This window comes from Stigmatopora argus, chromosome 1 (genome assembly GCF_051989625.1).
Source record: "Stigmatopora argus isolate UIUO_Sarg chromosome 1, RoL_Sarg_1.0, whole genome shotgun sequence".
Lineage (NCBI taxonomy): Eukaryota > Metazoa > Chordata > Actinopteri > Syngnathiformes > Syngnathidae > Stigmatopora > Stigmatopora argus.
Genome location: NC_135387.1, coordinates 7,583,924 through 7,598,457, shown reverse-complemented (window position 1 = coordinate 7,598,457; position 14,534 = coordinate 7,583,924). Strand labels below are relative to the sequence as shown.

Below are 14,534 nucleotides of genomic sequence, written 5' to 3'. Positions count from 1 at the left end.
TAATCATTAAATGCTGCTAGGAAGTGGATTTTACCCGTTGAAGGCGTTATGAGAAAATGCACCACTGCCAAATACACGTTTTTGGTTCATCAGTAATTAGTTATTTGTTTTGAGCAGATGGAAACACCTTATATTAGGTCTGCTGTGTGTATTGACCGTATTAAATGTCATAGGCCTAATAATGCTGCCAAAATCAAACTGCACAGGTTACCAATTCAAACACTGAAGATGTTGTTTGTGTATATATTTATTACATCCATTTTATCGGTTTTATTTGACGAATGTTGCATTTGGATTGGGCCCACCCGCTACCCAGTGATAGATGAAATTCTCCGACAGCACCAGCCCTGGACAATCAATCACAAATCTGTTTGAGTTTCTGCTCTCATTCAGCTATTTGCCTCAAGATAAACTTTTAAAGGGCAGAGATGAAGCACTTTTTATACATCACTGAATCATTGAATTCTTATGTTTTCACAAGATATGGCTCACTCTTAGACATTCATCAACAAATTATTTTCAGTGGCTAGACAGTAAGGTAGCCTTTCCCCAATTTAGAGGCTGTGGGTTTGATTCCCGGCCTTGATTCCCACTTGTGCACATTGTGGTTGTGCCCTTGGGCAAAACACTTCACTCCAGTTGCTCTTAGTAGGTCTTATCATAACCAGGGTTCCAATATGACTCATATAGTAGGAACGATATCTAGAGTAGATACATTTCTTTGAACGTTTGAATGAAATTGGTCACTCTCGCATTAGTCATTGAGTTGTGCAATATAAGACCATATATTGTAGTATAATACAAAAATGTAATTTGAATTTGTGATTCAAAACTGTATAGAGGAAAGTCCAAAGCAGTTTTTAGTGAGCGCACTTTCACATCACCCGTAAGACAATCGTGTATGGCACTGCTAGGCAAATAAGGATGTTAACATTACATTGCACACGGGGGCCCAGTGGGGCGAGTGGTTAGTGCTATGGAGTCCTGGGTTCAAATCCAGGTCATGTCCAACCATTCACACTCATACCTAGGGGCAATTTAGAGTGTGCAATCAGCCTACCATGCATGTCTTTGGAATATGGGAGGAAACCGGAGTACCTGGAGAAAACCCACGCAGGTCCAGGGAGAACATGCCATACAATGTCTAACCATACTGGAGCAATATCTTAAGAGTTTTGCAAATTTTGTCATAAAATGTTAGCATTTAGCTTGACAGGCTTTGTTATAAAACTTCATAAGGCCTTGTCTATCATCATCAAGCAACGTGTAGAGGAATGTGTTTCTGCATAGTATATGAAAGCAATGGGAGTCTCTAAGCAATGTTTCTTTTACATTCTTTCAGCAAACGCTCAAACGTCAATCAAAGAGAAACAAAGAACTTTATTGTTGTCTTTTCTGCTCGTCACAATGAGAACGAGTGGTGACGATAGTTGCAGCAGGCGGCTCAGGCCACGCCATTTTCTGCAACACAGCGCAATTAAGATAGCAAGGCGAGGATAGACTTAGTGAGGGGGAGGAGAAGGTGTGGGAGCTGGGTGAATCCAGGAGAACAAGAGCGTCAAAGTAGAAATGAAAAAAAAATTAAGATGAGTCTTTTCAAATTCAGCATGAAGAAGGGAAGTCAAATAAAAGAGGGATGGAGGGACGATGAAGAATTAAGGGCGAGAAAGTTGGACCGATAAGGTGACTGAAGCAGAAATATCAGATTTCCCATAATTCAGCATAAAAAGCACAAAAAGCAAGACAGTGAGTCTCAAAGAGTGTCTGTTGTATTTGAAGAGTCCGTCACCTGCAATTGAAATTTATAGGTTAAGATCTCCAGTTGCACTGAACGCTTAGGAAAAAATAGTTCTGCTGTAATGACAAAGTAATTTTAAAAATTATTAGATTAATAATTTTAAGGATTATAACTTTTTTGCCCGTGAGGCCCGGTAGCGCGAGTGGTTAGCGCGCCGGCTTCACAGCTCTAGGGTCCTGGGTTCAAGTCCAGGTCAGTTCATCTGTATGGAGTTTGAATGTTCTCCCCGGGCCTGTGTAGATTTCCTCCAGGTACTCTGGTTTCCTCCCACATTCCAAAAAAGGCATGGTAGGCTGATTGGATACTCTAAATTGGCTCTAGGTATGGGTGTGAGTGTGCATGGTTTTTTGTCTCCTTGTGCCCTGCGATCGACTGGCCACTGATTCAGAGTGTCCCCCGCCTCTGGCCCGGAGACAGCTGGGGTTGGATCCAGCAACCCCCCGCGACCCTGATGAGGATAAATTGGTTCAGAAAATGACATGAGATGAGAACATCTTTCCCCCTCACTTTATTTTGCCTTTAAAATAAACAAACCTGTCACAAATGTGCAATGTATAACGTAGGAGTGTTACGGTTCCCGTGAATGTATTAAACCGTTTCCGTTTTTCACGATTTATGCATTGGTTCCTCATAATATTATTTTATAGTATTTCAGACTATAAATATCTCTGGAGTATAAATCCAACAACCCTAAAAAAGACCTAATAAAGAAGGAAAAAACACAAGTTGCACTGGAGCATAAGTCACATTTTTATGGGGAAAATGTATTCAATAGACTACAAGTACGAAGACTTCATCCTGGAAGGCAATTTAAAATAAGATAAGATATGGCAATTGACATGGGGAATTATTCTTATTTACTTTCACTGGGTCCTCTTGCCCATCATACACCGCAGGAACTCCAAGAAACTATATATATATCAAATATAACACACAGGATATCAGACATTAGTAGTAAAAGTGCTAGAAGAAAATAGGCTATCTTGGTGTTTAGTATCCTAACAACACTAATTATTAGCGCAGGCAAAACTTTTCGTAGGAAATGGAAGTTCAGAGGGAGGGGAGCTGAGACACAGGTCTTATTACCAACAAAGGGCAGCAAATTGAAGCATAATGGTGGCAATTCTCCTCATCTGTTCAACGTCAAAGGAACGACCTAACAAGGAGCTATGATAGGTTGTTTATGTTAAGCGAGGTTGCCGTCATCACACTTAACATCCTGACGATTGTTCAATTTGTTCAAAAATCTATGATCTATGTCAACAGAAACGCCACAGTAGCATATATAGTTTTGCACACCAGTAAAGATGCATAATTATCTACTACTGTTGTATTGTATTGTGAGTATTTTTACTTTAAATATTACTTAAAATTATGCATCTAATTAATTAACTCTATTTTGTTAAACAATACATATTTCAGTTGTTTTGAACGTGACACTTACCACACAAGTTGGGGAGGAGGAGTAACAGAAAGGGGAGGAAAAAGTGTTTTTCCTCAAAAATTGATGCCAGAATTCTCAGCATACCTTGAGGTAGCCTTTTGGCTATTGAATGTTTGGCTGCCATTGATGGTGATAAACGTCCAGTCCATTTTCACTGGGATGGCTGGCAGCACTCATTTAATCGCGGCCAGCCCCACAGTTTAATGCCAATCCGTGACCGTACGTTTCGTCGAAAGACGTTTGGTCCCCGGACGTTTGGTCCCCGGACGTTTGGTCGACCGGACGTTTGGTAGAACGGACGTTTGGTAAAAGGGACGTTTGGTAGAACAGGTTCGCGAGTCCCGAGGTTTGAGTCACGAGACTTTCATTTGTTTAACCCTAACCCTATTCACTCAATGTTAAATAATAGTCATTAAATCCCTATTCACCCAATGTTAAAATCTATCAATTGCATGCGAACCCGTTCTACCAAACATCCGTTCTAACAAACGTCCGGTCGACCAAACGTCCGGGGACCAAACGTCTTTCGAGGAAACGTCCGAGTACCAATGTCAATCACTGTCAATGGCAGTAAATACATGAATATTTAGTTATTTTTTTCTTGCTTTCATTATTGGATTATCCTGTGGATAATTCTCAATATAGTAGTAGTCGCTATGTGTGTTTCCCCAATTTATGATTTATTCATTTTCATTAACCCTTTTATTTGTGCACCATAGGGTTTGTTCGGTTTGTTCGTATGGTTGTTTTTTATTTATTTATTTTTTTACCCAGAAATATTTGTCCTAACTATGCCCATTAAGCGGTCCACAGCCAGACTGAAATGAGGGATTTGAAGCACTTTTTGTCAATAGAAGTCAAATTTTAAGACAGGTTATACAAACACGTGTGAATGTACGGCACATGTTCCATACATATTTTGGTTGAATATGTATGATCTTTTGGAATGAAGAAGCCAAGAGAGTCGCCAAGGGAAAGTCTTTTGATCTAGATCTGAGGCTCTGTGGTTGCCCCAATTGTTCACTGTACAGACCGTGTCTCCCCTGCAGGAAGACCAGCTGACATTTATATCATCTAACCACCATGGTTGGTATTTGTGGCTGGGTGGTAGGTTTCCTCCACACTCGTGACCATAGAGCAGGGGTGGCGAATAAGTGGCTCTCGAGCTGCATCCGGCTCCAGGCCAAAATGAATGCGGCTCTCTGCTTCTTATTATATTTTGTATATACTGTTGCTCTTTGCCTCATTTCATGTTTCTTTTATTTTTATTCTCTCCTAAAACGTGTTAAAATTCTGCAGGGCCCATTAAAAACAAATACCTAATAAATCATATTTAAAAAATACTTTGGCAGATTGGATTTTTTTATGCTGCTTCTGATGTAAGGGACCGCCAATCATCTCCTTTGGTTTTGGCAGGTCGATGCGTGTGTGTGGCTCTTTGACTCTCACAGTTTAAATTTTTTTATCTTTGTGTCTTGTTTGCCACACCTGCCATAGAGGATTTGTATCCAGGTTTCACATTTTTGGGGAAATCACTTGGAAAACGATAAAGAAATCAATTAGGTGCATGTTATTTTGTGCATTCTAATCCATTTATGTGACTGTATTCCCTGAATATATGTCAAACCTTACACCCCCAAATTGTAGACTTACTATGATTTGACCACTTAAAGTGAGGGTGGAAAATATGTGCCTCTTCCCCATGGGATTGTGGGCCTACCTGCCAAGCTGAAGCCTCCTCTGCATCATTCTTTTCTGCTCTTTCCTGTCTTTGCATCATACGATGATATCAGAGTGTGCGGCCTGTTTCTGGAATGTCGTCATCCAGGTGCAAGTTTTTCCCAATGTGGCTATAGATTTATGATTATTTTGAATGCTATGGCATACAGTATAATTATTGATTAAAAATAGATTTCTGTAATTAATGATAATTTTAATTAGCACAATTTTTTTTAATAAATCAGATGAGAATACTTTTGCTCCCCGTCATTCAACAAATAATACAAAAATACATTATATGTATGTATATATATATATATATATATATATATATATATATATATATATATATATATATATATATATATATATATATATATATATATATATATATATATATCAACAGTCAAATTAATGTAGAAATATAGATTTATTATAGTTGTGTTTACGGTTGCAGCTTTTGATTAAGTAATCCATTTGGAAAGATGTTATACCCAACAGACGCATGAACGTTTCTATTACAATTTATGTGCAACGTGCAATGTGTGCATGTTAAATGAATTTGGTTTACAATCCATTACACGGCGGCCCAGTGGCACGATTGGTTTGCTCGTCGGCTTCACAACTCTGGGGTCCTGGGTTCAAATCCAGGTCATGTCTATCTGTGTGGAGTTTGCATGTTCTTCCCAGGCCTGCGTGGGTTTCCACCAGGTACTCCGGTTTACTCCCACATTCCACAAAAAAGCATGCATGGTAGCCTGATTGGACACTCTAAATTGCCCCTAGGTATGGGTGTGAGTGTGCATGGTTGTCCATCTCCTTCTGCCCTGCTATCGGCTGGCCACTGATTCAGGGTGTCCCCTGCCTCTGGCCCAGAGTCAGCTGGGATAGGCTCCACCCCCCGCGACCCTAATGAGGATAAAGCAGTTCAGAAAATGAGATGAGATGACTTGACTGTTTGTACTGTACAGATCTTTGTGATAATATGGTCAACATACATTTGGAATATAAATAGGACATGCAGGTCAACTGAGTGGTGCAAAAATAGCATCTTTAATTGTGTACATAATATTTTGTTAAGTAAAATGGATGGAGGAATAAAATTGTTTTTTGGATGATATGGATGAATTACCAAATGAAATAAAACATTGTCACTGTGCTGATGTGTTTTTGAGATAAGCAGTGCCTCTTTTTATTTTTGTTTTTGGTATTTTTGCATTGGCATGTTAACGTAATATGATTCTCCATTGCAAATCTGGCAACCCAAACGGGACCGTATGTTGTGCGCATCAATATTTTCATCCTGGTTGCAGTAGCATTTTTTGCCGCCAGTACATGTTGCCAAGATCTTTAGCACTGTGCCTTAATATCTGCTGACGTTATGTTAATCGTGTGTAGAAGGTGGAGTAGGAATGAGCGAACCGGTGCACTTTATTGAAACTGTTTAATGGACCAGCTTGGATTGTAAAGCTTAAGATAAACTTTAATGGTTAATGAATGATCGAGACCTTTCTATCAGTAATTAATTGGAAGATTATTTCCCAAATGTATCATGAGCTTTCTATACAGTTAATTGCACCACATTATGTCTTCTCTCGTTCCGTTTTCATCTACTTGAGTCAACTTTGGGTAATATACTCTATAATTTGCAAAAACTCACATGTACTGGTATTTTCATCCTTCCATCCGTCCATCCCAACTTATTTCAGAAATCCACCTAAACTATGCTCTAGAAATATACACAGGTTTTTATCTTCAGAAAGTCAATTGCTCATTAGAGTCATTCACATTTGCCACGAACAGTGCTCCAGCTGTAGGCTGGAGTGGCAATGAAAAGAAGCATGTATTCTGGCTCATAATTTTTATAGCCATCTTTTTTGTGTGACACATCATCACATATGTGTTCATTTTTTACCTGTTCGTCCACATGATCCTCTGTTGCTTACTTCACCTCCCAAATTAGAAATAGCACCTCCTCCGCTACGTTCTTTCCTCCTGTCTGCAGTTTTCTTTTCACGTGAGGGAGAAAATCTTTTTCTGTATTTTAGTAGGGAGACTGTTTAGATCCTGCTGTGATTTTGCCACCTTTCTGTAGCAGCACAGATGACACGAGTAGTGTGAAGATTCATGGGAACAGTGGAACATTGGATTCAAAAAACCATTGAAAATCCATGCTCTTCAAATTTTAAATATACATGAGCTATGCTTAAAATTTGGCTGCTAGGGTAATTGTACAGTTTGTCCTTGGGTTAATGCTTTTTACCCACATGTTACCCTCTCTGAAAAAATGGTTAATAGTCTATTGAGGTTAAAAGTATGTCTAATCACTGAGAAATCCTGTATGTTACATATCAATTATGGCTATAGGGTGTTCTATAATGACCTCAAAGTCCTGTTAGTTATATTATTTGTCAATGTCAACATGCCATTACATGTGGCTATTTATTCATTCATTCATTTTCTGAACGGCTTATCCTCACAAGACTCGCGGTGGGTGCTGGAGCCTGTCCCAGCCAAATACGGGCAACTGGCATGGGAAACCCTGAATTGGTGGCCAGTCAATCACAGCAATGTGACTGTAGTACAGGAGTTTTCTAGTTTTTAGCAAAAACCTACTCATGTTACTTTGATGTCCTGATCCTAAAATTATTCATTTGGGGACTTATTGTTCTCTATTGTTTATTTAAAACCTTCGGCAGAACAGCCAGATTAAAACTCAGATACATGTTAATAACGAAACTAAGAAGAATTCACAATTTATTTATTTTTAATTCAGAACATGAGCATACCTCATATTCTTAAACATTGAGTTAGATACCGCACAGTCTCTTGCTCACTGGTTGGCTTTTTGCCATAGATTATTTTAATTGAATGATTGACAGCCTCGATATTCACTCTACAACTGGACTCTGTTTGTGTATGCACTCCTGTTCAACACTCATGAGCTTGTTTGTACCTGTAGTGGAAACTGTTCCTCGCTCGCTCACTCACAGGCACAGGGCTCGTTCATTCATTTTCCGTACCGCATATCCTCACAAGGGTCGATGGGATCTGGAGCCTGTCCCAGCTAACTACGGGCACCAGTACGGAGACACCCTGAAACTCCCCACAGGAAGGTCTGGACCTGGGATCAAACCCTCGATCTGAGAACTGTGGGGCCAATGCGCTAACCACACTTCCACCAGGCCAACCTGGATCGTAAAAGGATTTTAAAATTTCATATACTGCACAAACCTATACAGGAGGAAAATATCAATACAGTCTGCCTTGTGTGTTCAGCTGCTCTGCCCAGCTTTATTTATTAATGATCTGTGTGACTGTGACAATTTAGTGTTTTACATCCCCTTATGACAAACAAGAAATAAGCGTTTTAATTAATTATTATTATTCATTTAAAAAAACGGTATTACTCAGTCTTGTTCTTCTGCGTGAAATAAAATTCCATAGCAAAATAAAAAGCATGCAGACAAAAAAAAAGACCAGGCAAGGCAGAAATAGAAATGTTCTCTCTGCCTTGGGAAATGGACAGCGTTGGCGGCCTACGTAACATAAATCCACCAAGTAACTTTACATGAAGACTGAAGATAAATGAAGAGACTGACTGCATCAAACATCAATAACTTCAGTAAAATCTGACAATAATCAGCTGCTTGACTTATATTCTAATAATAACCAGCAGGCTAACATGGCTTACATATTCTAAACATGATCGGCAAACAAGATCGGTCATAATTTTAGTGGTGCACAATCACTGATCCCCAAAAATGTATGTAATCGGCTCTGATCGAAAGATGCGCCTTTTATAAGCATTGGTAACTTTATTTCCATATAGAAAAGATCAATGCCAAGAAATTAATTTCTGTTAATACAGGTAAAATCAAAATCATTATTTCACACAATTTAGAATTTTCAGAATTTCATTTCTTTTTTCAGAATGTTGACGGAAACGGCTAACGTGGATTACAGGTCAATTTACGCGTTATTTGACCAATTGCTCACTTTAACTTTGTGCGAATCCTGAGGTTTTGATGCATATATTTCTTGATTAAGTTTGAATTTTATAATAATATTAGACAATCAACTTTATAATTATATTTTTTATATATATATATATATATATATATATATATATATATATATATACATGCATATATATATGTATGTATATATATGTATGTATGTATTTGTATATATATATATATATATATATATATATATATATATATATATATATATATATATATATATATATATACATGCATATATATATGTATGTATATGTATGTATGTATTTGTATATATATATATATATATATATATATATATATATATATATATATATATATATATATATAAATGAGCAGTTTGGCTTCATCACAAATTCGCCATCTTAACCACAGGCTACCACCCCTACCATTTGAATTTTATTCATCCATTCATTCATTTTCTGAACCGCTTATCCTTACAAGGGTCACGGTGGTGTTGGACCCTATTCCAGCTAACTACGGACACGCACGATGGCCAGCCCAATCTCAGGGCACAAGGAGACGGACAACCATTCATGCTCACACTCATACCTAGGGGCAATTTATAGTGTTCAACCAGCCTACCCTGCCTGCTTTTGGGATGTGGGAGGAAAGCTGAGTACCCGGAGTATCCCCACGCACGCCCGGGAAGAACATGCAAACTCTACACAGTGGGGACCGACCTGGGATCGAACCCTCGTCCCCTGAACTGTGAGGCCGGCGCGCTAACCACTCACCCTCCATTTTTATTTTAATCCATATCCTATCAAACTAGTCAATTGAAGCTTCGTTCAGTAGCGAGCCTGAGGGGGGCAGTGTGTTTGTTTCCCTTCCACTGAGTGGCTTGAGTGGGGCCTGCATCACTAGCTGGGGACACCCTGTTTATTCTGCAAAAACAAGAGCACACACAGAACAGCATAACACACTTCGCATAACGCACTTCCTTCACCATGGATTTCAAACACATGGCTCAAAATAGCACTCACTTGCAAACAGACATACACACAACTCACTTGAGTGGTTATGTGGGACAGCAGCTTGGGGATAGACAACTGATTCACTTTGAGTGGCACATGGATATTTATAGAGTGTGTATGTGTGTGCACACATCAGCAGTGTGAATGTTCGTATCACTGTTTTGGCGGTGGTTCATGTCGCTGCGTAACCATGGTACCAATGTGTTGGAAAAAGTTATATTTTGGTGGACAGTGAGTCAACCAGCATACGTGCACATACAGAGAGACACACTGTGGACTTAATAGATATTTTTTTCCATCAGGAACCAAAAATTACTTAACCTTGTGCAATGTGAATGTGTTGTACTTACATTAAGTGTGTGCATATTAGTCATTTACTGCCATTAATAGTGATAGAGATCAACACATTAAAATAATTGTCTAAATTATTTTTACTTCCTGGTGTTTCAGGAAGTAAAAACCTGAATGAATGACTATATAAAATCAATCATTTTAAGAGGGTGAAAAATTAAACACTTAACTGAAATGACTGGCCATTGACGGCGATAAGTGTCAAATCCATTTTGTTTACGTGGGCTAGTTCTCCTAATTCTATTTTTGTACTTTCACTACTTGTACTTCTACTCCTTGTACCAATTGTACTCCTAGTTGTACTTTTTCTATATCTACTTATACACTACTAATATTATGGTAATTTAAAAATATTCTCGACGAGCTTTCTCACATCAATTGCTAATACTGATGCAATATGAATTTTAGTGCCATATCAGAGACCTTTTCGTTGCGAGTATATTGGTATTGGTACAGTTCTATTTCTATTTAAAATTTAGATATTTTTTATCCCCATAATATATCCTTGATTTAATTGAATTATTTAATAACCATATTTACTACTTATTATATTATACTATCAGGGTCAACTAAAAGAATCCTTATGTATGGATCAATATTGGTTAATCATTGTATGAAATGCCCTTTAGCACAGCTCTATCTATTCTATGTATAACACAACTCCTGACTACTACTACTATTACTACTACTACTACTACAGCTCCATCTACTGGATTTATAATGCAATACCCTACTACTGTACTACTCCCACTACCACCACCTATCACCACCACTACTATTACTGCGTCTTACAATCCGGTGCGCCGTATATATGAAACAAATTTTAAGATCGGCCATTCATTGATGGTGCACCTTATTATCCGCTGAGCCTTATAGTGCAGAAAATGCGGTAATTTGGAATCGAATAGAGCCAATGGGCAACATCAATATGTTACCGTAATTGGACTTAGCATTGCACGGGGGCCCCGAAATATTGTACCATGGGCCGTACGTTTGAGACCCTTATCGTATAATAATTCAATCAAAACGTAATTTCTTTTATTATAAATGCTGCATTGAAATGGTTGAAGTTGTGAAAATGTTCGTAAAGTTGTTGATCTGTTTTCTTAGTTTCATTGTTTGTCGTGGTGATATGCCAAAGTTAAGGTGTGGTCAATGTAAAAACAGTTCATTTTTAGAGCAATTCTGGCTTGTCGGTCGTCAATGGCAGTTAATGAGTGAAGAAAATATGAATGAATTATTACCTCATCAGCTCAGGAACATGCTTCTTGGAAATCTTCCGCTGGCGTAAAAAACCTGTTCATTTTCCTTTAAAATGGTGCCACATTTGTAGGCAACATGTAGTTGTGGGACAAGCAACTAGGATGAAAATATGGGTTACACCAATAAAGAAATTCCCAACTCTTCTATACCAATGCCAAAGAGTCTATTTAAGTACTTGACTCTTCTTTGGTGGGATTGATGATTGAAGTTTGAAGAAACCCTCGGTAGCATTTTTCTCGTTATCAATCACGAGCCTCAGTGGTGCATAAAAGAACAGCAGAGGAGGGATTTGTTTGCACTGATCTGTGATGTTCCCAGCACATGGATGAATCGTGGCAAGGAGATTGCTGAATATTGCAAAGAGAAAAAGGATCTGACTTCCCGTATTCATCACTTTTATAAGCCCATTATCAATACTTTCTCTCTGTCTTCCATGCATCCATTCATCTTCAACTCGCTTTTTCACCAGGTATCCTCCATAAACTGATGGATCAGCGCAGGTGGCAGTTCAGCCATTTTGCCTTTCTACTCGTATTCGTCCGGCCTTCTGTTCAGCATAAATCTCACAAAACAAACACTGCAAGTTTCCTCTTGTTTATCTGTTTTGTTCCGACGTTTTTTTCTTGTGTGCAACGAGAGGAGGTAAATGATAAAGACGGCTATCCACACACCCACTGTTGTCATGGTATCAAATTCATTACATGCTGGACCAATGTCAGATGAGCTGGTGCAGAGGATTTACTGGATAAGGGATCTCTCCTCTGCATTTTTTTGTAGTCTTTGCCAACCTGAAACTCAAAACTGCCATTTCCCTGTGAGATCGACACACAGTGCATCCCTCCTATTTTCTCTTGCTAACATCCAATCTTGTGTGTCATCTCCTCATTCACTAATTTTTTTCATTGATTTTGTCAGACTCACCCTGACACCCATTTCTCTCGCTCCCTCGCAACATTTCTCTGTTCCTCGTCTTCATCCTAGTTTCCTTTGTTGCTGTTTTCATCTCCTCTTACTCCTGTCTACATCAATTTCCACTTTCATTTTCATTCATTCTTCTTACTTCCTCCTCTCCTATCTTTTCTTTCTTCCAATCTTTGTCTCTGTTTTGACTGCTCCTCTTCTCTAACTGTCTTTTCCTCCTTTGAAATATCTCTTCTCACTTGATTTTTGTCCTCATTTTCCCTTGTTCCTCATTTTCTCCGGCAACTCCTACCTCCGCCTACTTACGGCTTCTCTCTCTTTTTTTCTCTCTCCATCTCTCGCTGTCTCTGACTCTAGCAAGAAGACATACAATTCTCAATAAGTCTTCACTACTCTCGACTGGTAATTTCTAATTTACAGCAGGCTGGCAGACTGCTGTTCTAATGGCTAATAAATCCTCAATTAATTGATCAGCCATGATCAAAAAATAAAAGCAGCACAGTTAAAAACCTTCAGTAAACTGTGAGGTATCTAAGCAACCAAAATTATAATATAACAAAAATGCTAGGTAAACACTTCATCACACTTTTAATACAACTGCAAGTCTTTTTAGACATGAATAATTGAAATAGTAAATAGAATTTTTTGGGGGTTTACTGAAACTAAAAAAAAAAGACTTGAGCCTGTTATTTTAACAAAACATCTATTTGGAAATGTAGCCACTGTCTTATTCATCTGTTGAAAATGTTTTCAGTTTACAACAAACATAAAGAAGCTGTCATAATTGTTCTATCGTTTTTCATCAAAATATATACCATATCATGATTTAGCTGCTTCCTCTACTTCAGGTACATCCACGCCCTCTACTTGGGCGCCCAGAGTCGTTGGCACAGCCACGGTTCCCACCACCGCTTCTACTGGCGCCTAATGTTCGAGAGCGCTGACATCACCATGCTCCGTCTCCTGGAGGCCTTCCTCAAGTCGGCACCGCAGCTTGTCCTTCAGCTAAGCATCATGATCCACGGAAACACAGTCCTCCCACTGCAAGGTGAGACACTGATAAAAGATTGAGATTTTTTTCAAATCTGTTGGTTCTTGTCACGGAACATTCTTCCCTTGATTGTCAATATTCTATTCTGAATACAGGACTTTCAGCCTCGGCCTCTCTTGTGTCACTGGCCTGGATGATTGCATCCTACCAGAAGGTTCTGAGAGACTCGCGTGATGACAAACTCCCAATGTCCTACAAGGCCGTCATCGCTCAGATTCTCTGGCACCTGTTCACCATTGGGGCCAGGACGGTGGCCTTCGCCCTCTTTGCCTCCGTCTTTCAGCTCTATTTTGGAATTTTCATCGTTAGTCATTGGTGCGTCACGACACTGTACACCACTGTAAAACCAAAAATGTCAAATGTCATTTTTAGATGAGAGTTTTTAGATTCTTACATTTAAAATTCTGTGGTTCTCATAAGTGCCACAAGCGGTAAATGGCACACAAAAGACTGACTGAGTTAAATGTTCAAACCACCTCTTTTAATCCACAACTGCGCATTTATTACACAACACTCATTAATTTTCCATACCGCTTATCCATACAAGGGTGCTGGAGCCTATCCCAACAACCCACTATGGGCACCAGACGGGGGAAACCAAGGAGACGAACAATCATCAACGCTCACACTCACACCTAAGGGAAATTTAGAGTGTTCTACAAGCCTATCATGCATGTTTTTGGGATGTGGGAGAAATCTAATTAAAATCTAAAGGCTTTATTGTCATTATACAACAGCTGCGTATAGCAAAATTAGTGGTGCTACTCCATAAAGTGCATGTTTCTCAGTAAAAACGTAAATAAGTAATATAAAAAGTCAGGTCCGGGCAAGGTAAATTCTAAAATATTGCACAATCTAAAATATTGCACATTGTTATTGCGGAATACTCGGAAAACCCACGCAAGCCCAGGGAGAACAAGCAGACTACATACGGATTGAACCCTTGACTTCACCTGGGATTAAACCCTTGATTTCAGATCTGTGA

General features: G+C 38.8%; 1 protein-coding gene across 1 annotated transcript in view; it reads left to right on the top strand.

The window, feature by feature from the left end:
- LOC144078423 (XK-related protein 7-like) overlaps window positions 1-14,534 on the top strand; it is a 32,410-nt gene that overhangs the window by 11,834 nt on the left and 6,042 nt on the right. The window contains exons 2-3 of the mRNA XM_077606473.1: window positions 13,347-13,546; window positions 13,645-13,864. Of these exons, the coding sequence (XP_077462599.1) occupies window positions 13,347-13,546; window positions 13,645-13,864 (420 nt within the window). The remainder of the gene's footprint in view (window positions 1-13,346; window positions 13,547-13,644; window positions 13,865-14,534) is intronic.